This window comes from Thermoascus crustaceus, assembly GCF_041956765.1.
Source record: "Thermoascus crustaceus strain CBS 181.67 unplaced genomic scaffold VTN00scaffold_10, whole genome shotgun sequence".
Lineage (NCBI taxonomy): Eukaryota > Fungi > Ascomycota > Eurotiomycetes > Eurotiales > Thermoascaceae > Thermoascus > Thermoascus crustaceus.
The window spans coordinates 152526-167629 of record NW_027192536.1 but is presented as its reverse complement, the minus strand read 5'-3'; the positions used below and the strand labels follow the sequence as shown (position 1 = coordinate 167629).

Below are 15104 nucleotides of genomic sequence, written 5' to 3'. Positions count from 1 at the left end.
AATTTATTATCTTAAATATAATTATTAATAATATATACACTTTTTTGAGCTTATAGTTTTAATAATAATAATATATTTATAGTTTCTCTAAATAACTTTTCTAGATTTCTTACTGCATTCTACTATAGTAATAATCTTAGAAGTAGAGCAGAGACTTATTATAAAGCTAGTTTTATTAAAATTCCAGATATTATCTTTATATATGCTATATTCCTGAATAGCTGCATATACAGTTTAAAATTATAATATTATAACTTAAATTCTTCTATCTAGCATATTAATATATAATTTGACAATTATATTATATATATATAGCTAAGAATAATATTTAATATAACTATAAGCCTAATTAATATTAAGAACTGCAATAAATGTTTAGTCACTTATAAAGTAGTATCTATGCTATTCTATACAGAAACTCTAATCTAATTAGAAATTCTTGTTTATCTGCTTCTAATAATTGTTTTAGAAGAACTTCTTTAACAGCTTGCAATTTATAGCTGTTAGCATATATTTCTAATTAAGATTTCTTTATCTAAGAAGAGTTATTTTAAGTACTTTAAATATCTTAGCAGCTCTTATTTTTAATTAAACTTTTTTATCTTTAGACAGATATAGCTATTTAAAGTTAATTCTTCTGAGAAAGAGGCATTTTATATAGTAGTGTTGAGAAGAGACATATAGAAAGATAAATATATTAAATAAATAAAGTGTGAAGATATTAAAATAAAACTGATATATTAATAAGTTTAAAATAGCATAATCTTATTTAAAATACTATTTTCTATTCTTCACACTCTTTAATCTGTATATAATAGTGTATATTAGTAATATTAAGCCTTGTAAACTATTCTGCTTTTTAAATCTTATTCTGAATTTTCTTAATTAGTAGTTATAATCAGTCTTTAATAGTAATTAAAGTTCTAATATATATATTAATCTTATCTATATTAAGTCTTAAAATGTTTTTAATTTCTTTCTTAAAACAAGCAGTTATTCTTTTAATACTAGTTAATCTTTTCAGTTCTATATTCTGAATATTCTTTTAATAAATAGTTTCAACAATTCTAATACTTAAATATTTTATTTAGTTATTCTGAGACTCTTTCCAGTGCTAAATATTTTATTAGTAGCATTTATACTTCTCTTTTCTTAAAATTTTCTTAATAGATTTAGTATAATACTTTATTAACTGCTACTATAAGCTTAAATTTAAATATAGCTAGCTATAGATATAATTAATAATAAACTATATAAGAATTTAAAAGTTATTAAAAAGTGGGTTTAGTGTATTTATAATACTATAGTAAAATATAGTTACTAATAGAATATTTATAATTTTAATAATACTGCTTTTGTAACAGATATAATATTAATAATAAAAGTTGTTTCTAACTCTAAATCTAGAGACTAGCCTACAATAATATAATTAGAGAATTAAAAATAAGTCATATAATTAAAATAGTTAATATATTTAACTAAGCTCTGCTCTTAATAATTATTTTTGCTAAAAATTTTATTAATTTCATTAATATCTTAATATATTAAGGAGTTAAGTAATTAAAACTAGTAATAATATCTAGACTACAGATAAGCTAGAGATACTTTAGCTAAAAAATATTTTCAATAAGTATAGCAGATGTTATTTTCTAATTCTTAATAGCTATAGCAGCTATATATCTGCTAATTTTAATTATTTCTGCACTAAAAATATGATTATTTCTTTATATAAAATATATACATACCTATATATAGTATAGTATTAATTATACTAATAAGAATAATTTTATTATTATCTACTAGTAAGTATATTTATAAGCTCTGAGTGCATCTAATATATATAGTAAATTTACTATATTAAGCCTGGTTTTATATAAAACTAGAGCAGATACTTAATTAGCTTTATATTTAATTAAAAATATTTACTTTACTAGGCACATTCTATAGCAATAATTATCTATCTGAACTGCTAAAATATTAAAGAATACTAGAGAGCTGCAGAAGTAATTAAAGCTGATTAAGCATATCTAGTAGCAGCATATATATAGTTCTTCTAGTTAAACCAACTAAGCAGTTGATTAAGTAATTAAAGACTGCTAAATTGCAATGCTTTTAAGTATAAAGTTAAGCAGCTATATATATAGTTAATCAACAGTAAAAATACAAGCAAGAAACAAGTAGATTTTATATTACTACTGAGAGAATTTTAACTACTGAAGAAGGCCAGCAGTATGCTCAGCAAGCTGCAAAGATACAGATAAAATTAAGTAGACTAATAAGCAGTCTAGAAAGTATATATTACTGCAGTGCAGAATTGCAATATTTAAGATTATAGTAGAGTCAGCTACTCTAGTAAATATGCACAATTATATATATAAATAGCTTTAATTTAAAAGTAGTATAGTTAGATAATTAAATATTTTATAGTATTTATATTAGTAAATGTGCTACTTAATATTTTATACTACTTAATGTAATCTACAGCTGAGTGACAAATACAACTAAGTAATAAATTTTTATAATATCTATTAAAATACTTAAATTAATATTTATTAATATATTATTTTATTATTTTTATACAAAATATCTATCTTAAGAAAATTGTATATAAATAGCTATTTCTGCTTATAAAACTCAAAAAATTAAATTAAAATTAAAAGCTGCTAAGATATTTAGTGTATTTAAGACTATTCTTTATTATCAGTTTAAAGAAAGAAAACTATATATAGAAATATATATCAATAATTATAAATTAATAGTTTTTAAAGAGAAAGTTCTTCTTAAAAAATCATTAAATACAGATAAATAAGGCTTTTTAATTTAGCTAGAGTTTTTATATAAAATAGCACAGATTTTACTTTATAAATATTTATAAAATTCTACTGCAGCTATTAAAATTAACTAAGTCTATTTCTTTATTAAATACTATTCTGGACTATATACAAGATATAATTAGAGAATTATATATTAGTAAGCAAACCAGAAGAATTTAAAAATTATAAAATAGTAATTTAAAATTATATATAAAGCTATTCAGAAATATAGTATTTATAAAGATAATATCTAGAACTTTAATAAAACTAGCTTTATAATAGAATTCTATATAATATCTAAAATTATTACTATAATAGAATATAATAAAAGATCTTATATAGTTATTTAGAAAATTATAAATAAATTATAATTATTAAATATATAAGCTTTAAGAGAGTTTTTTTATACTATTAGTAATTATTTTAAAGAAGAAAAAGTAACAGACTATTTAATATTAAAAATCTGCAGTTTTTTAAAAACTAGTTAATTATAAAAAAATAAGAATAGCTAGATAATAGATATAATAGATCTTTACTAGCTTAAGACAATATTTAAATTACACTTTAGGCAGAATTTAACTAATATAAAGTAATTACTTATTTTTAATAGCTATTCTAGCTATTAAACTATAGAATTTAATATTTTCTATAAAAAGAATATAATTATCTATTTTTATATACTATTTTATACTTTTTATCTTCTACGGTTACTAAATATTAGTATTTTTTAGTCTGCTAAAACATATATACAGAAAATTAGTTAAAGAAATAATAGTTACTAAAAAATAACTATTAATAAAAAGACTTTCTATATCTATATCTATCTACATATAAGAAGGTCTTTAATTAAAAAATATATAATAGCTTTGCAGATACTGATCTTAAATTATATAATTAAGACTAAATACTTAAAAAATTACTTTTTAACTTTGTATACTAATACTATTACTTTTTATTAAAAGTTTAACCTCTTCTATTTTTAAATATTTTAAAATTCTTAGCAGCTAGATTATAAGCTCTATAGCTTATAGAAAAGTTTTTATAAAAAAAGATTTCTAGCAGTCTAATATCTTATATTTAATATTTTAACAAGACTATATAGGTAATAATAGACATAAATCTTCTTTTTTAATAAGAAATTAAGATTCTGCAGGCCAAGAATAAGCAAAAAATAAGAAAGAAGATAAGAAAGTATACTAATCTAAATAATAATATTCTTTTATCTATATAGAAAGGTTAAAATTATATTCAGCAGCTTAATATATATAGCTTAATAAGTAGATTAATAAGCAAATTAATATGTCTATATATTTATATTTTATTAGTAAGCTCTATCACACTATAGTAGCTGTTAGACTATTAAATATATTAGAAGAAGTTATTGTAATAAATAGCTATATATTTAATTATTAGATAATCTAATTTAATTGTATTTTATTGTTAAAAAGCTTTAGAAACATAGTGTGGCAAAAATTTATTACTTAGTTGTATTTATTACTTAGCTGTGAATTATATTAGTATTTAATTATATTAGTAAAAAAAATATATTTATTTAAATTTAGTCTCAACTAAAAGATTTACTACTTTAATAAAGTCTTACTAGCTTTTATTTAATTATTTTTTTTTAGCAATTTTATTAATAAAATTTTAAGTTTTTTTTTCACCCCTGTTTAGGTCTAGCAGCAGCTCATGCTGCTCCAAGTTGGATTTAGTGTCTCTAGATCCGGTTTGGCGCCGCACCAGATTCCTGAACGGGAAATGCCGCCTGTCAGCGCCTTGCGTCGCCACAGCCAAACTATACAAATGTCGAGTGTGTTGCTCAAAAACTACCCTTTTCCAACCTTTCATTAACTAGCAACTATTTAATATAAATAGTAGTTATTAGTGTAGATAAATATATTTCTATATAGATCTTATATATTATACTCTTATAATATAATCTATTATATAAAGTAATGTAATCCACAACTGAGCAACACATACAACTGAGCAATGCAGTTTTGCCACACTCACCATGTTTTTTGAAGCTTTTCAGCCATCAACACCATTAAATTAGACTATCTTGTAGTTGAATATATAGCTATTTACTAGGACAATTCCTTATAGTATGTCCAATAATCCCACAGCCACTGCAGTGTGCTGGAGCTTGCTGGCAAGGCCTAGATATAGGCTCATCAATATGCTTATTAAGCTGTGTATCAAGCTGCTGAACATGATTTTGACCTTCCTGTACAAATAAAATAAGATCATTATCTAGAATAGCATGCCTTCTTGCCTTATTTTTTATTTGCTGCTTGTTCTCAGCCTGTAGAACTTTTATTTCTTATTGAAGAAGGTTCACATTTATTGCTATCTGCACAGCCTTTTTAAGATATTGAATATGAGATATTGGACTGCTGAAGAGCTTTCTTGTACTAAGGCTTTTCTGTAAGCTGTGAATCTTGTGATCTAGCTGGCAAGGATTCTGAGATATTTGAAAAGTAGAAAAGATTGAGCCTTTAATAAGAGATGATGTTGGTGTATAAAGTTGAAAGGTAATCTTTTCCAAAACTCAGTCTTTATTAAATAACTTAAGATTAGTTCCCATAAAGCCACTGCATATATTCTTCCTAGTAAATACCTTTTTGTGAGCAGATGGATAGAGAGATAAGAAATCCTCCTTGTCAATATGGTTGTTGCCAGCAGCCATTATTCCCTTAGCCAATTTCCCATACACATATTTAAGCAGGCCAAAAACATCAACATCCAGTGGTTGTAGAAGGTGAGAGATATAAGAAGGCATACAAAGATAGATAATTATATTCTCCTTGCAGAAAATATCAAATTCTGCAGTCTGATGGCTAGAATAACTATCAAGAATAAGTAACCACTTTGCATCAGTTGAATAATATTTAGAATGTGGTTTAAACATCTCTTTTAGCCAGCAAAGGCCTATTTTATCTATTGTCCAGCCATTCTGACTTCTCACAAGAGCATAGCCCTTATTAAAAAGAGCAGATTCTTGAAACCAAGCAGCTTGTTAAGATCCTGCTTTTAAGATAATCCATAGAGATATGTAGATTCCTTTTAAGCTTACATATTCAATAATTATAATCTATTTGTGATTCCTCTGAATAACTCTCTGAGATCTTTCACTACACTCCACTGCAGTAATAATCTTAGAAGTGGAACAGAGTCCTATTACAAAGTCAGTTTCATCAAAATTCCAGATATCATTCTTATGAATACCATATTCCTAAATAGCTTCTTGTACAGTCTCAAACCACTATCTTATAATATTTGGATTCTTCTGCTTTGCATATTAATATGATATATGTTGGTTATATTATATATACAGTGCTGGATGGCACTTGATAAAGTTATATGCCCAATTGATGCCAATATATGCAGTAGAATCTTGTATCCACTTATAAAGTAAAATCTGTGCCATTCTGTGCAGAAACTCTGACCAAATTGAAAAGCCTTGCTTATCTGTATCTAGTAGTTGCTTTATAAGGACTTCCTCTTCAATAACTGTTAATTTATGGCTATTGGTGTGTGTTTCTGAGCATGGTCTTCTTCCTTCAAGCTGTTTGTAAAGGGTAGCTTCTGACACCCCAAATATACCAGCAGCTTTCCTTTTTGATTAAATTTTTTGATTTCTAATAGTTGAAATAGCCATTTGCATTCAATTTTCTTAAGAAAGAGGCATTTTACATGATAGAAATGGAAAAAAGACATGTTGAAGAATATTGATGGTAGAATGTTTTGAGGGGGTGGTGAAACTGCATCACTCAGTTGTATGTGTCGCTCGGTTGTGGATTATGTTAATTAAAAGTTATTATAAATAGTATAATTGATCTTATAATTTAGCAGTATAATGTTAAGAAACTTTATTCTCTTACTGCTTAAAATGTAATATCTTATGCTTTAAAAATAGTAAGACTTTTAGATAGGGGCAGCCTGGGAATAGACTGGGTGACGCCCATACTAGCTTGAAAACAAGGAGAGCCTATAGAGCTCAAAAGCCCTATGCAGATAGGCAGGCTAGGGCGAGGAAAAGGTCAAGAATGATTATAGATGTGGGTCTAGCCCCAGGGACTAGATAGGGGCAATAATTCTCATTCTGAACCACCAGTTCAGAATGAGAATTGCAGCCCAGGAATCAGGGTCTATCATAGCCGGAAGGCTCCATATGGACGTTAAACTTGATTAATAATAGTAAGACTTTTAAGTAAAATTTAGTTATATCTTTTATTATTCTTTAATATTATTATCTGAAAGAGCTACTAGGCTTAGAGGCAGCCTTAACTAAATTTTAAGTAAGACCTAGAGACCTTCTTAACTAAATCTTTAAACAGTGTTTAACTAAACTGTCATAATACAGTAACAGTCACATAGTTGAGTAGCAAAATGTCACATTTTAGACAGAAAGAGGATAAGCTGGACTTATTCTAAGGTAACTCTTTCTGGGCATGCTAATTTCAATAGTGTGTTTAGGTTGGACCTTCAAAGTTTCAAGGTATGACCAGACTTACTCTTGGCATTGCGAAGTCCTACAGTAAGCTCTCATATCCTTTATCTCTTCTGTCAGTGACAAGTGTCAAGCTATAGTTTTCCATGAAATGCAGCACATTGTTCAGCGCACAAGCTGATCCTTTGACTAGGATTTCTTTTAGATTAAAGGCATCTATTGGGCCAACGTCTGCATCACCAAGGAACATTGCTGACCTTGCACAATGGCTTCGTCGCAGTCAAGCCACCTTCATCCTGTTGATCCCAACACCAATCCCTCTGCACTGTCATCTGATAATGTGACTGATTTGCATAGCCAGGCAGTCTCAGGGCCAAAGTCTACAACTGTTCCCAGAGATGGGTTGGAAGGCCCTGTACCTGTTCCGCAAAAAGATGGTGAAATAAATGAGAAGAATAGTGACGATGGGCATGAGACTACCTCATCAAAGGACTCTACCGAAGATATCCTCCCCAGAGATAGACAGCAAAAGACCCCCACTTATAATTATGCATATGAGAAATCAATGAGCCAGGCCGAAGCAAAGCTTTTCTACCAACGACATCAGCTAGCATCGAGAACCGCGGAGAGCGAGTCTTCTCAGAGCCCCGTGCCCCCCTGTCGCCCCATCGCATACATACAGGGAGACGACATTCCAAGCAGAACAGCTAGCATAACATCTCGGATGAGCAACCAGAGCAATGTTCTTCCTACCTGTGTTCAGGATACGGCAGCGAATCATCCGATTCTCAAAACCCGCGCTCCCGATAGCCAGGTGCCTCAAGATTTCTCTGTAAACGCACCGAATACTTCTTTACACATGCGGAGGCGTGAGGAGAACCTTTTTGCTGCTGATCAATCGACAAAAAGTCATGCGATGCATCCTGGGCCTTCAAATGACCAGAGGCCCTACGTTCTGACCACAGAAGGTGTCCAGGGAACCGGCGCTGGAATCGGCATAGGCACGGGTGCTGGAAGCTCCGTACCCGGCGATGATGCTGTTACGTCCGAGCTCAATGTTATTTGCCGCAAAATCCAGAATCTACTTGAAAGACGGTACAAGTACATTCGACTCTCTTTGCAAGGACCAGGGGACAATCCAAAGGACCAACCTGGCTGGAGAATATATCCTCCCCCTCCAGAGCCCGTCTGGGATGACGAGAAAGAATATTCATGGGCTAGTCGAAACCCTCCAAATGTTGGACACCCTGTAGAGCCCGAAAAGGCCGTGAACTCACCATCCCGTGTACGGAAGAAAAGGAAAATGGGTCAAAATATCGGGGAGGACTTTGACATGGCTGAGCTTATGCCACTCCCAGGCGAGTCGGGCTTTGTCTTCAGGCTGGATGGAAATAGTGTCTATCAAGTCTATGAGACAGAGGAGGCGGCTGAGATGAACGAACCTATCGTCCAGATACCTTCCTTAAGAGATTTCTATATGGACCTGGACGCAATCACAGAAATATCCACTGATGGGCCAATAAAAACCTTTGCTTTCAAGCGCCTATCATATCTGGAGGGCAAGTTTCAGCTTCACGTACTGCTCAATGAATACCAGGAAATAGCGGATAGCAAGAAAGTACCCCACAGGGACTTTTATAATGTGCGAAAAGTCGACACTCATGTCCACCATTCAGCCTGTATGAATCAAAAGCATCTCCTACGGTTCATCAAAAGCAAGATGAAGAAATGTCCAGACGAGGTTGTCCTATTCCGAGACGGCAAGCATTTGACACTAAAAGAGGTTTTTGAAAGCATCAACTTGACGGCCTACGACTTGAGTATCGATACGCTGGACATGCATGTAAGTCATCGCCATTGCAGGTTATATCATGGTCATTAATGCATCGTATCATATTGCAGGCACATACAGACTCTTTTCATCGGTTTGACAAATTCAATCTCAAATACAATCCCGTCGGGGAGTCTCGTCTACGTGAGATCTTCCTGAAGACGGATAATTATATCAAAGGACGTTATCTAGCGGAAATAACTAAGGAGGTTATTTCGGACTTGGAGTCCAGCAAGTACCAGATGGCCGAATGGCGTATCTCTATCTACGGGAGATCGATTGAAGAGTGGGACAAATTGGCAGCGTGGGTGGTAGATAACAAGTTATTTTCCCCTAATATTCGTTGGCTCATTCAGGTACCCCGACTCTACGATGTTTACAAATCGAGCGGCATGATGGAGAACTTCGAAGAGGTTATTACAAATGTTTTTCAGCCTCTGTTCGAAGTGACCAAAGATCCTTCCAGCCATCCCAAACTTCATATCTTCCTGCAGCGCGTTGTTGGCTTTGATAGCGTTGACGACGAGAGCAAGGCGGAGCGTCGACTCTACAAGAAATACCCTATCCCAAGGGAATGGAATACGAAGCAAAACCCACCGTATAGCTACTGGATCTATTTCATGTTTGCGAACATGGCATCTCTGAACGCCTGGCGAAAGCAACGTGGCTTCAATACATTTGTCCTGAGACCTCATTGCGGTGAAGCCGGTGACCCAGATCATCTGGCTGCTGGATTCCTCTGCTGTCACAGCATTAGCCACGGTATTCTTCTTCGCAAGGTCCCTCTATTGCAGTATCTCTTCTACCTCGACCAGATCGGGATTGCCATGTCGCCGCTAAGTAACAACGCGCTGTTCCTTACATACGACAAGAATCCGTGCGCCAGTTTCTTCAGAAAAGGGCTGAACGTGTCTCTTTCAACGGATGACCCTTTGCAGTTCGCTTTCACTAAGGAGCCGTTGATTGAAGAATACTCTGTTGCGGCACAGATATACAAATTCAGCGCTGTTGACATGTGCGAACTTGCCAAGCACTCTGTCGACCAGAGTGGGTTTGAGTTGTCTCTCAAACAAAGATGGCTCGGTGCGAACTGCCATCTGCCTGGGGTAGCTGGGAACAATGTTGCCAAAAGCAATGTCCCGGATATCCGCGAAGCCTTCAGAGACGAGACACTCCTCGGAGAATTGTCCCTGTAAGTCTTTACGTCTATGCCAAAGCCGTGACAGAGAGGAGTCCACGTATTGATTAACTTTATTTGTTAGGATTGAACGGTATTCAACTTGCACATCATCGAATTCTCCAGGTACCCCGTCTAGAGGGCCTGCTTCAGATATGCCGTACAATACGGCAAGATCTCCCGCATTGTCTGCAAAGGCAAATCCCACGTCCAACTCCGGTAAGTCAGTTCTAATCCATTGTTTCTAACACGGTGACAGCGGCTGATTCCTCTCAATCCGAGACAGCGGTTTCACCCTGTGCCGCAAACCCATCATCTCCGAAATTCCATACTCACTCCACACGGTTGCCAGTGTCTTCAACTGACCTTTACTCTCAATCTCACTGTCTAAACCCGACTGCGGGTCTTAATTCAAATAGCAGTGTTCCTGCAAACCAGAACATGAAGCTGGAACCCCAGCAAACTTGCTCTATACCTGTCATATCTAACCAGAGCCCCGCACAGCTGCGACCTATGAACCATGAGTTTGGTGCATCAGTGAGCGGCCATGGGTCTGTCACAGCACCCGGGACTATGCCAGGTAGTCTCCCAGAGCAGAGAATCTTCCCTGGAATTATGCATGAAAGGGCCAGAAAGGAGAACATGGTATCCGGGTCCACTGCAGAAGAAGAAAGGGACAGTCATATGCAAGGAAAAGTATACGAACGCGCAGAGAGTAAAGAATCGTTAGTTCATAAGGATGTTGTAGATGGAGATGATGACTAGATCTTAGGCGTCATTATCCTCCATTTCAATGTCGGGAAGAAGGGTTTCCTTATGGGACCAGGACATCAAGAATAATAGGTGCAAGTTCACATTAAGCCTCTGAAATGTTGCTTGGTAGGCTGAATATGCCTGAAAATGGCCCTGTGGTTGGTAGTTGCTTTTAGTCTCACATTGTGTAGGCAACCAACCATGCAAATTACAATGATCACAATGCGGGATACAAAGATGAAGTAGCGGAAATTTGTTTTATGATAATCTCACTACTATTCTTGTTTTCTCCAATGTTAGAAGAGCCATACATACACACCTGCAAATAACTGGAAGTATCAATCAGAAACTCATTATGACAGAATGACTTATATACTGTTGTTCAATATACACGATTCAGGATGGAGCAGAAACATCAGGTGCAGCCCCAGCAAAGAAAATTATGGAAGGGATTTTTAGTGAAGAGACAAGTAACAGACATGTCCTCCCGTTCAATGTGATTGATAAAAACCCATTCCACAAACACCAAGGAATTATAAACCAATGCGGTCATTGAGAGTGCAGCGTTGGTTAAACATAGGAAATTATATAGAGCGCCCAGCAACGGCCAGCCAAGGATAAAATAATTAAATAGCCCAGCTTCCTCTTCGCTCACGAACACCCCAAGTCTTAAGGTTGCCATCACTCCCACTCATCCTCGGCTGCTGTCTTGCCCACTCACGTATATACAAACGTAACGCCGTCCAGCGCATGCATTTCCCGCCAGTAACACCTTCCTCTCCTACCCCGGCACCTTCAGGAGCCCCGACATACCCCTTCGCATCTGTTTGAGAATCGTCTCGTCTGAGTTCCTCGACAGGAATGCCGGAGATCCTGCTGAGTTCATCGTCATAATAACGCGCCAGGCAGGGATATCCGAGGGAAAGATAATTGTAGATCTGAGTGACAAAGCCATCATGAAACTCCCGTTCAATCTCCTCCTCCAAACTCAGCTTCCTGTCCACATCCTCGAGAAGAGGATCGGCCTCTTGAGGAGTAGTAGGCAATGGACTGGTCTGATTACTCGCAGCATCACTATTTAAGCTCAGATGAGACTGATCGTCAGGGTCGGCAGTAGTTGGTGTCATGATTCCAGGTCTTGAGGCTTTTGTTGAAGGTCGGCCAGCGTCATTGACCTTCCGGCAAGTCCCCATCCAAAGGCCTCCCGCGCAGTCGTCATCTACATGAGGATTGACGCACCATAAACCTCCACAATTATCACACCCTTTGCTACTAGTCTCCTCGCGAGGGACTGGAGCATGATCAATGTCGCACCGTGTAGACTGAGGGGACAGACTTTGGGGAAAGACAAGGTCTCCCCCGAGCATTGGCGGGCTTATAGCATGCGTCATCTGTGTCAAACCAATACCCTTTTGCCATCCGTCGATGATATTGGAGGATACAGCAGGCTCTGCACTGTTGAGAGCTCGGCGTGCTGCTATAGCTGCGGCGGAGAACCGCGATTCTGAGAGATTTCCTCCCTTTTCTCGATTCCTCGTCTCTGCCATTTCCTTATAGCGACGCATCTGCTCGAGCTCCCACGGAAGATCGGCAATAGACTCGCGTCGAAAGGTGGTTATGTCGTCTTTAATGTCCCGCAGAACAATCTCGACCCCATCTTCGTCTTCTGGATCTTCCTCTTCCCTATCAATAGCAAAATGAGATACAGGCTGGTAAACTTGTTCGTTAGGGAAAGCCGCCAATGCCTGGTTCCTGAGTTGCTTTTCAGCCGAGCGGGCTGCCAAAGAGAGAAGATACCCCGAAAATCGTTCATCGCAGCTCTCTCGACACTGGTCTCTGATATTCGAACGTCTAGCACTCTCATCAGACGAGGTAGAGGGAGAGGTGGACAGCGATGGTACGTTGGAGCCATCCGAGCCTTCACTGCTCTGAGAAGGGATGGCAGGAAGGTCTGGAACACGGAAGGAGTGTCTTCTGCTTCCCTGACGGCGCACAAGACTCGCATATGAAAAGCGGGATTCTTGCGGTGGAGGGACAACCTCATCGCTCTTCGCTGCCGAGCTAATTGAAGGCCTTGGCAAACGTCTATGACCTGACGGGTGCTCAGCGTCAGTGCTCGCAGTGAGAGTGGAGGCGGCTTCTCCCCTCCGGAAGGAACGTTTGGCAGTTTCTATAAGCTGAGGAGCGAATTTCCTCGGAGCCGTCCGCAAAGGGAGCGACGAAGGACCGCCCTTTTTGGCGCCATCAGAGCTAGAAGCGTCTTTCCGGTTGCTCAGTTTCACAGACTCTATGGGCTCAGGAACAAATCTCCTCACAGAAGGCTTATTGCCGCTTGTTTCATGGGCCGGGCCTTTGGATGGGCCCGCAAGGTGTGTCTCAGGAGACTTTCCGGGAAGCCGGTCTGCAACGCGCTTTGAAGACCTGGAAACCGTTTCGACGGGCTGCGGCAACGATCGACGTGCACTTTGGGAGGCCGAGTTGGCAGAGGCGTTGCTGGCTGTCTGCGCAGGCTGTAGAAAGTACGCGCTCCTCGAGGATTCATGGTCGTCTGCAGAGCCGGGGCGTGTCCAGCGATCCTTTGGGCTACGCGTGAACGTCTCCGTAGGCTGTGGCAAGAACCGCTTCCTGCTCGTGGATATGGTCTGAGTTTGCTGTAGCGCAGCTCCGGGCGGAGGACACGAGAATGTCATCGTGGTGTTCTCGCTATCTCCGTGACTTGATTGTTCTCTGGGCATCCTTGGAGGGCCATCATCCACTGGACTACGCTCGCCTGAAGATATCCGCGTTGAGGACTTCGGATTCTCCGGTGAAAGATGCCGGAAAGACCTGGATGATGTTTCAACGGGCTGAGGGAGGAATCTCCGAGAGGGAGGGGGAGGGGATTGGTTGCCCATTGTCGTGGCCGAATTCTACCGAGACAGCCTAATCAACCATCCTTTATTCAGCGAGGGGATGCGGGAAACACGGAGGACATTGTTCGGAAGAACACGGTCCCAGTCGAGCTGTGCTGAAGGGGCTGCCGAGAGCTGCCGTCACGAAGCATTGGACGAGATGCTTAGGACGAATATTAATCTGGTCCGGTCGCAGTGAAGACCGTCGACCTTGGACGTAGAGGTAGGCAAAGGGTCTCTTCCGTTGTCGGTCTGGAGAGCGTGAGGATCAAGTTGGAACGAGTGGCTACTCTGCGGGGAGGGCAGAATGCGGGGAGAGGAAAGACATGGGGGATTGAGGAGGACAGAGAGCTGGGGATATAGTAGGTAAAGAATAGAGAGGCGGTTCTGGAGGTCGATAACGAGAGGGGAGAGGAAAAGGAGATCGATTATCTCCTGGAGCTCTACAGGATTCTGGACCGCGTGGGTCTCTGGAAGCTTCGCAGACGGACCCGGACTAGAGAAGACGCCGTCAGCGCTGCTTGCGGCCAGCGCCCCGCCGATATACTCTACATACAGTGCTGCTGTACTCCGCAGTCCATATCCCGAGACGTGCAGTGAATAAGATAGAAATTATTGTTAAGGATAATAGCCATAACTATCATATACATGGTGCATGAGGTTAGGGACCCAGACATCCGTACTGTGTAATAGGGGGATCGCCCTCGGAAGAGAAACGGCCCCGCACCGGGAGATCCGCCGATCGGTTTCGACAGATCTCCGCCTTGCCTTCCGAACCCGGCCCCGACCTCTCTCAACGAAACAGACATGTCCAATTTGATATACGGCAGTTTTAGAACAACTTCGCCATTGTTGTTCTGCATTCACGGAAATCCTTTTTTAACCCCTTAATTGGCTTGGAGGCCTTGCTGTTGGCCGTCGCTTACTTCCCTTGGAATAAGGATATCCTGGATATCCGCTGGTCGGAATGTTTTCATTTGCTGCTTTTTACGGGTTGGCATGAGAAGTGTTTTATGGTGGCGGCGTTGCAGAGCACCTTGTCTGGCGGTCCATCTAGTATTTGAGCAGTAGACTATTTGTGTCTACTGTGAGTTCTCATTAGAATGTAGAAGCAATAAACAGACCAAGTCTCCTTTTCCTATTCCTGGTCCACAAGTGTCATAATCAATTGTCGTGTGCAAAGAAA

The 15104-nt window shown here is 37.9% G+C and overlaps 2 protein-coding genes across 2 annotated transcripts; one reads left to right on the top strand and one right to left on the bottom strand.

Annotated features, from left to right (window-relative positions):
* Window positions 1-7831: 7831 nt before the first annotated feature.
* On the top strand, window positions 7832-10639 carry VTN00DRAFT_2464 (uncharacterized protein; the record flags this gene model as incomplete). The annotated part of the gene is made up of 4 exons (XM_069428685.1): window positions 7832-9109; window positions 9169-10289; window positions 10360-10493; window positions 10557-10639. The coding sequence occupies 4 exons, from the start codon at window positions 7832-7834 to the stop codon at window positions 10637-10639; spliced, it is 2616 nt and encodes an 871-aa protein (XP_069283516.1).
* Window positions 10640-11653: 1014 nt separating this feature from the next.
* VTN00DRAFT_2463 (uncharacterized protein) lies at window positions 11654-13921 on the bottom strand (the record flags this gene model as incomplete). The annotated part of the gene is made up of 1 exon (XM_069428684.1): window positions 11654-13921. One exon carries the CDS (start codon window positions 13919-13921, stop codon window positions 11654-11656), a length of 2268 nt encoding a protein of 755 aa, XP_069283515.1.
* Window positions 13922-15104: the final 1183 nt, after the last annotated feature.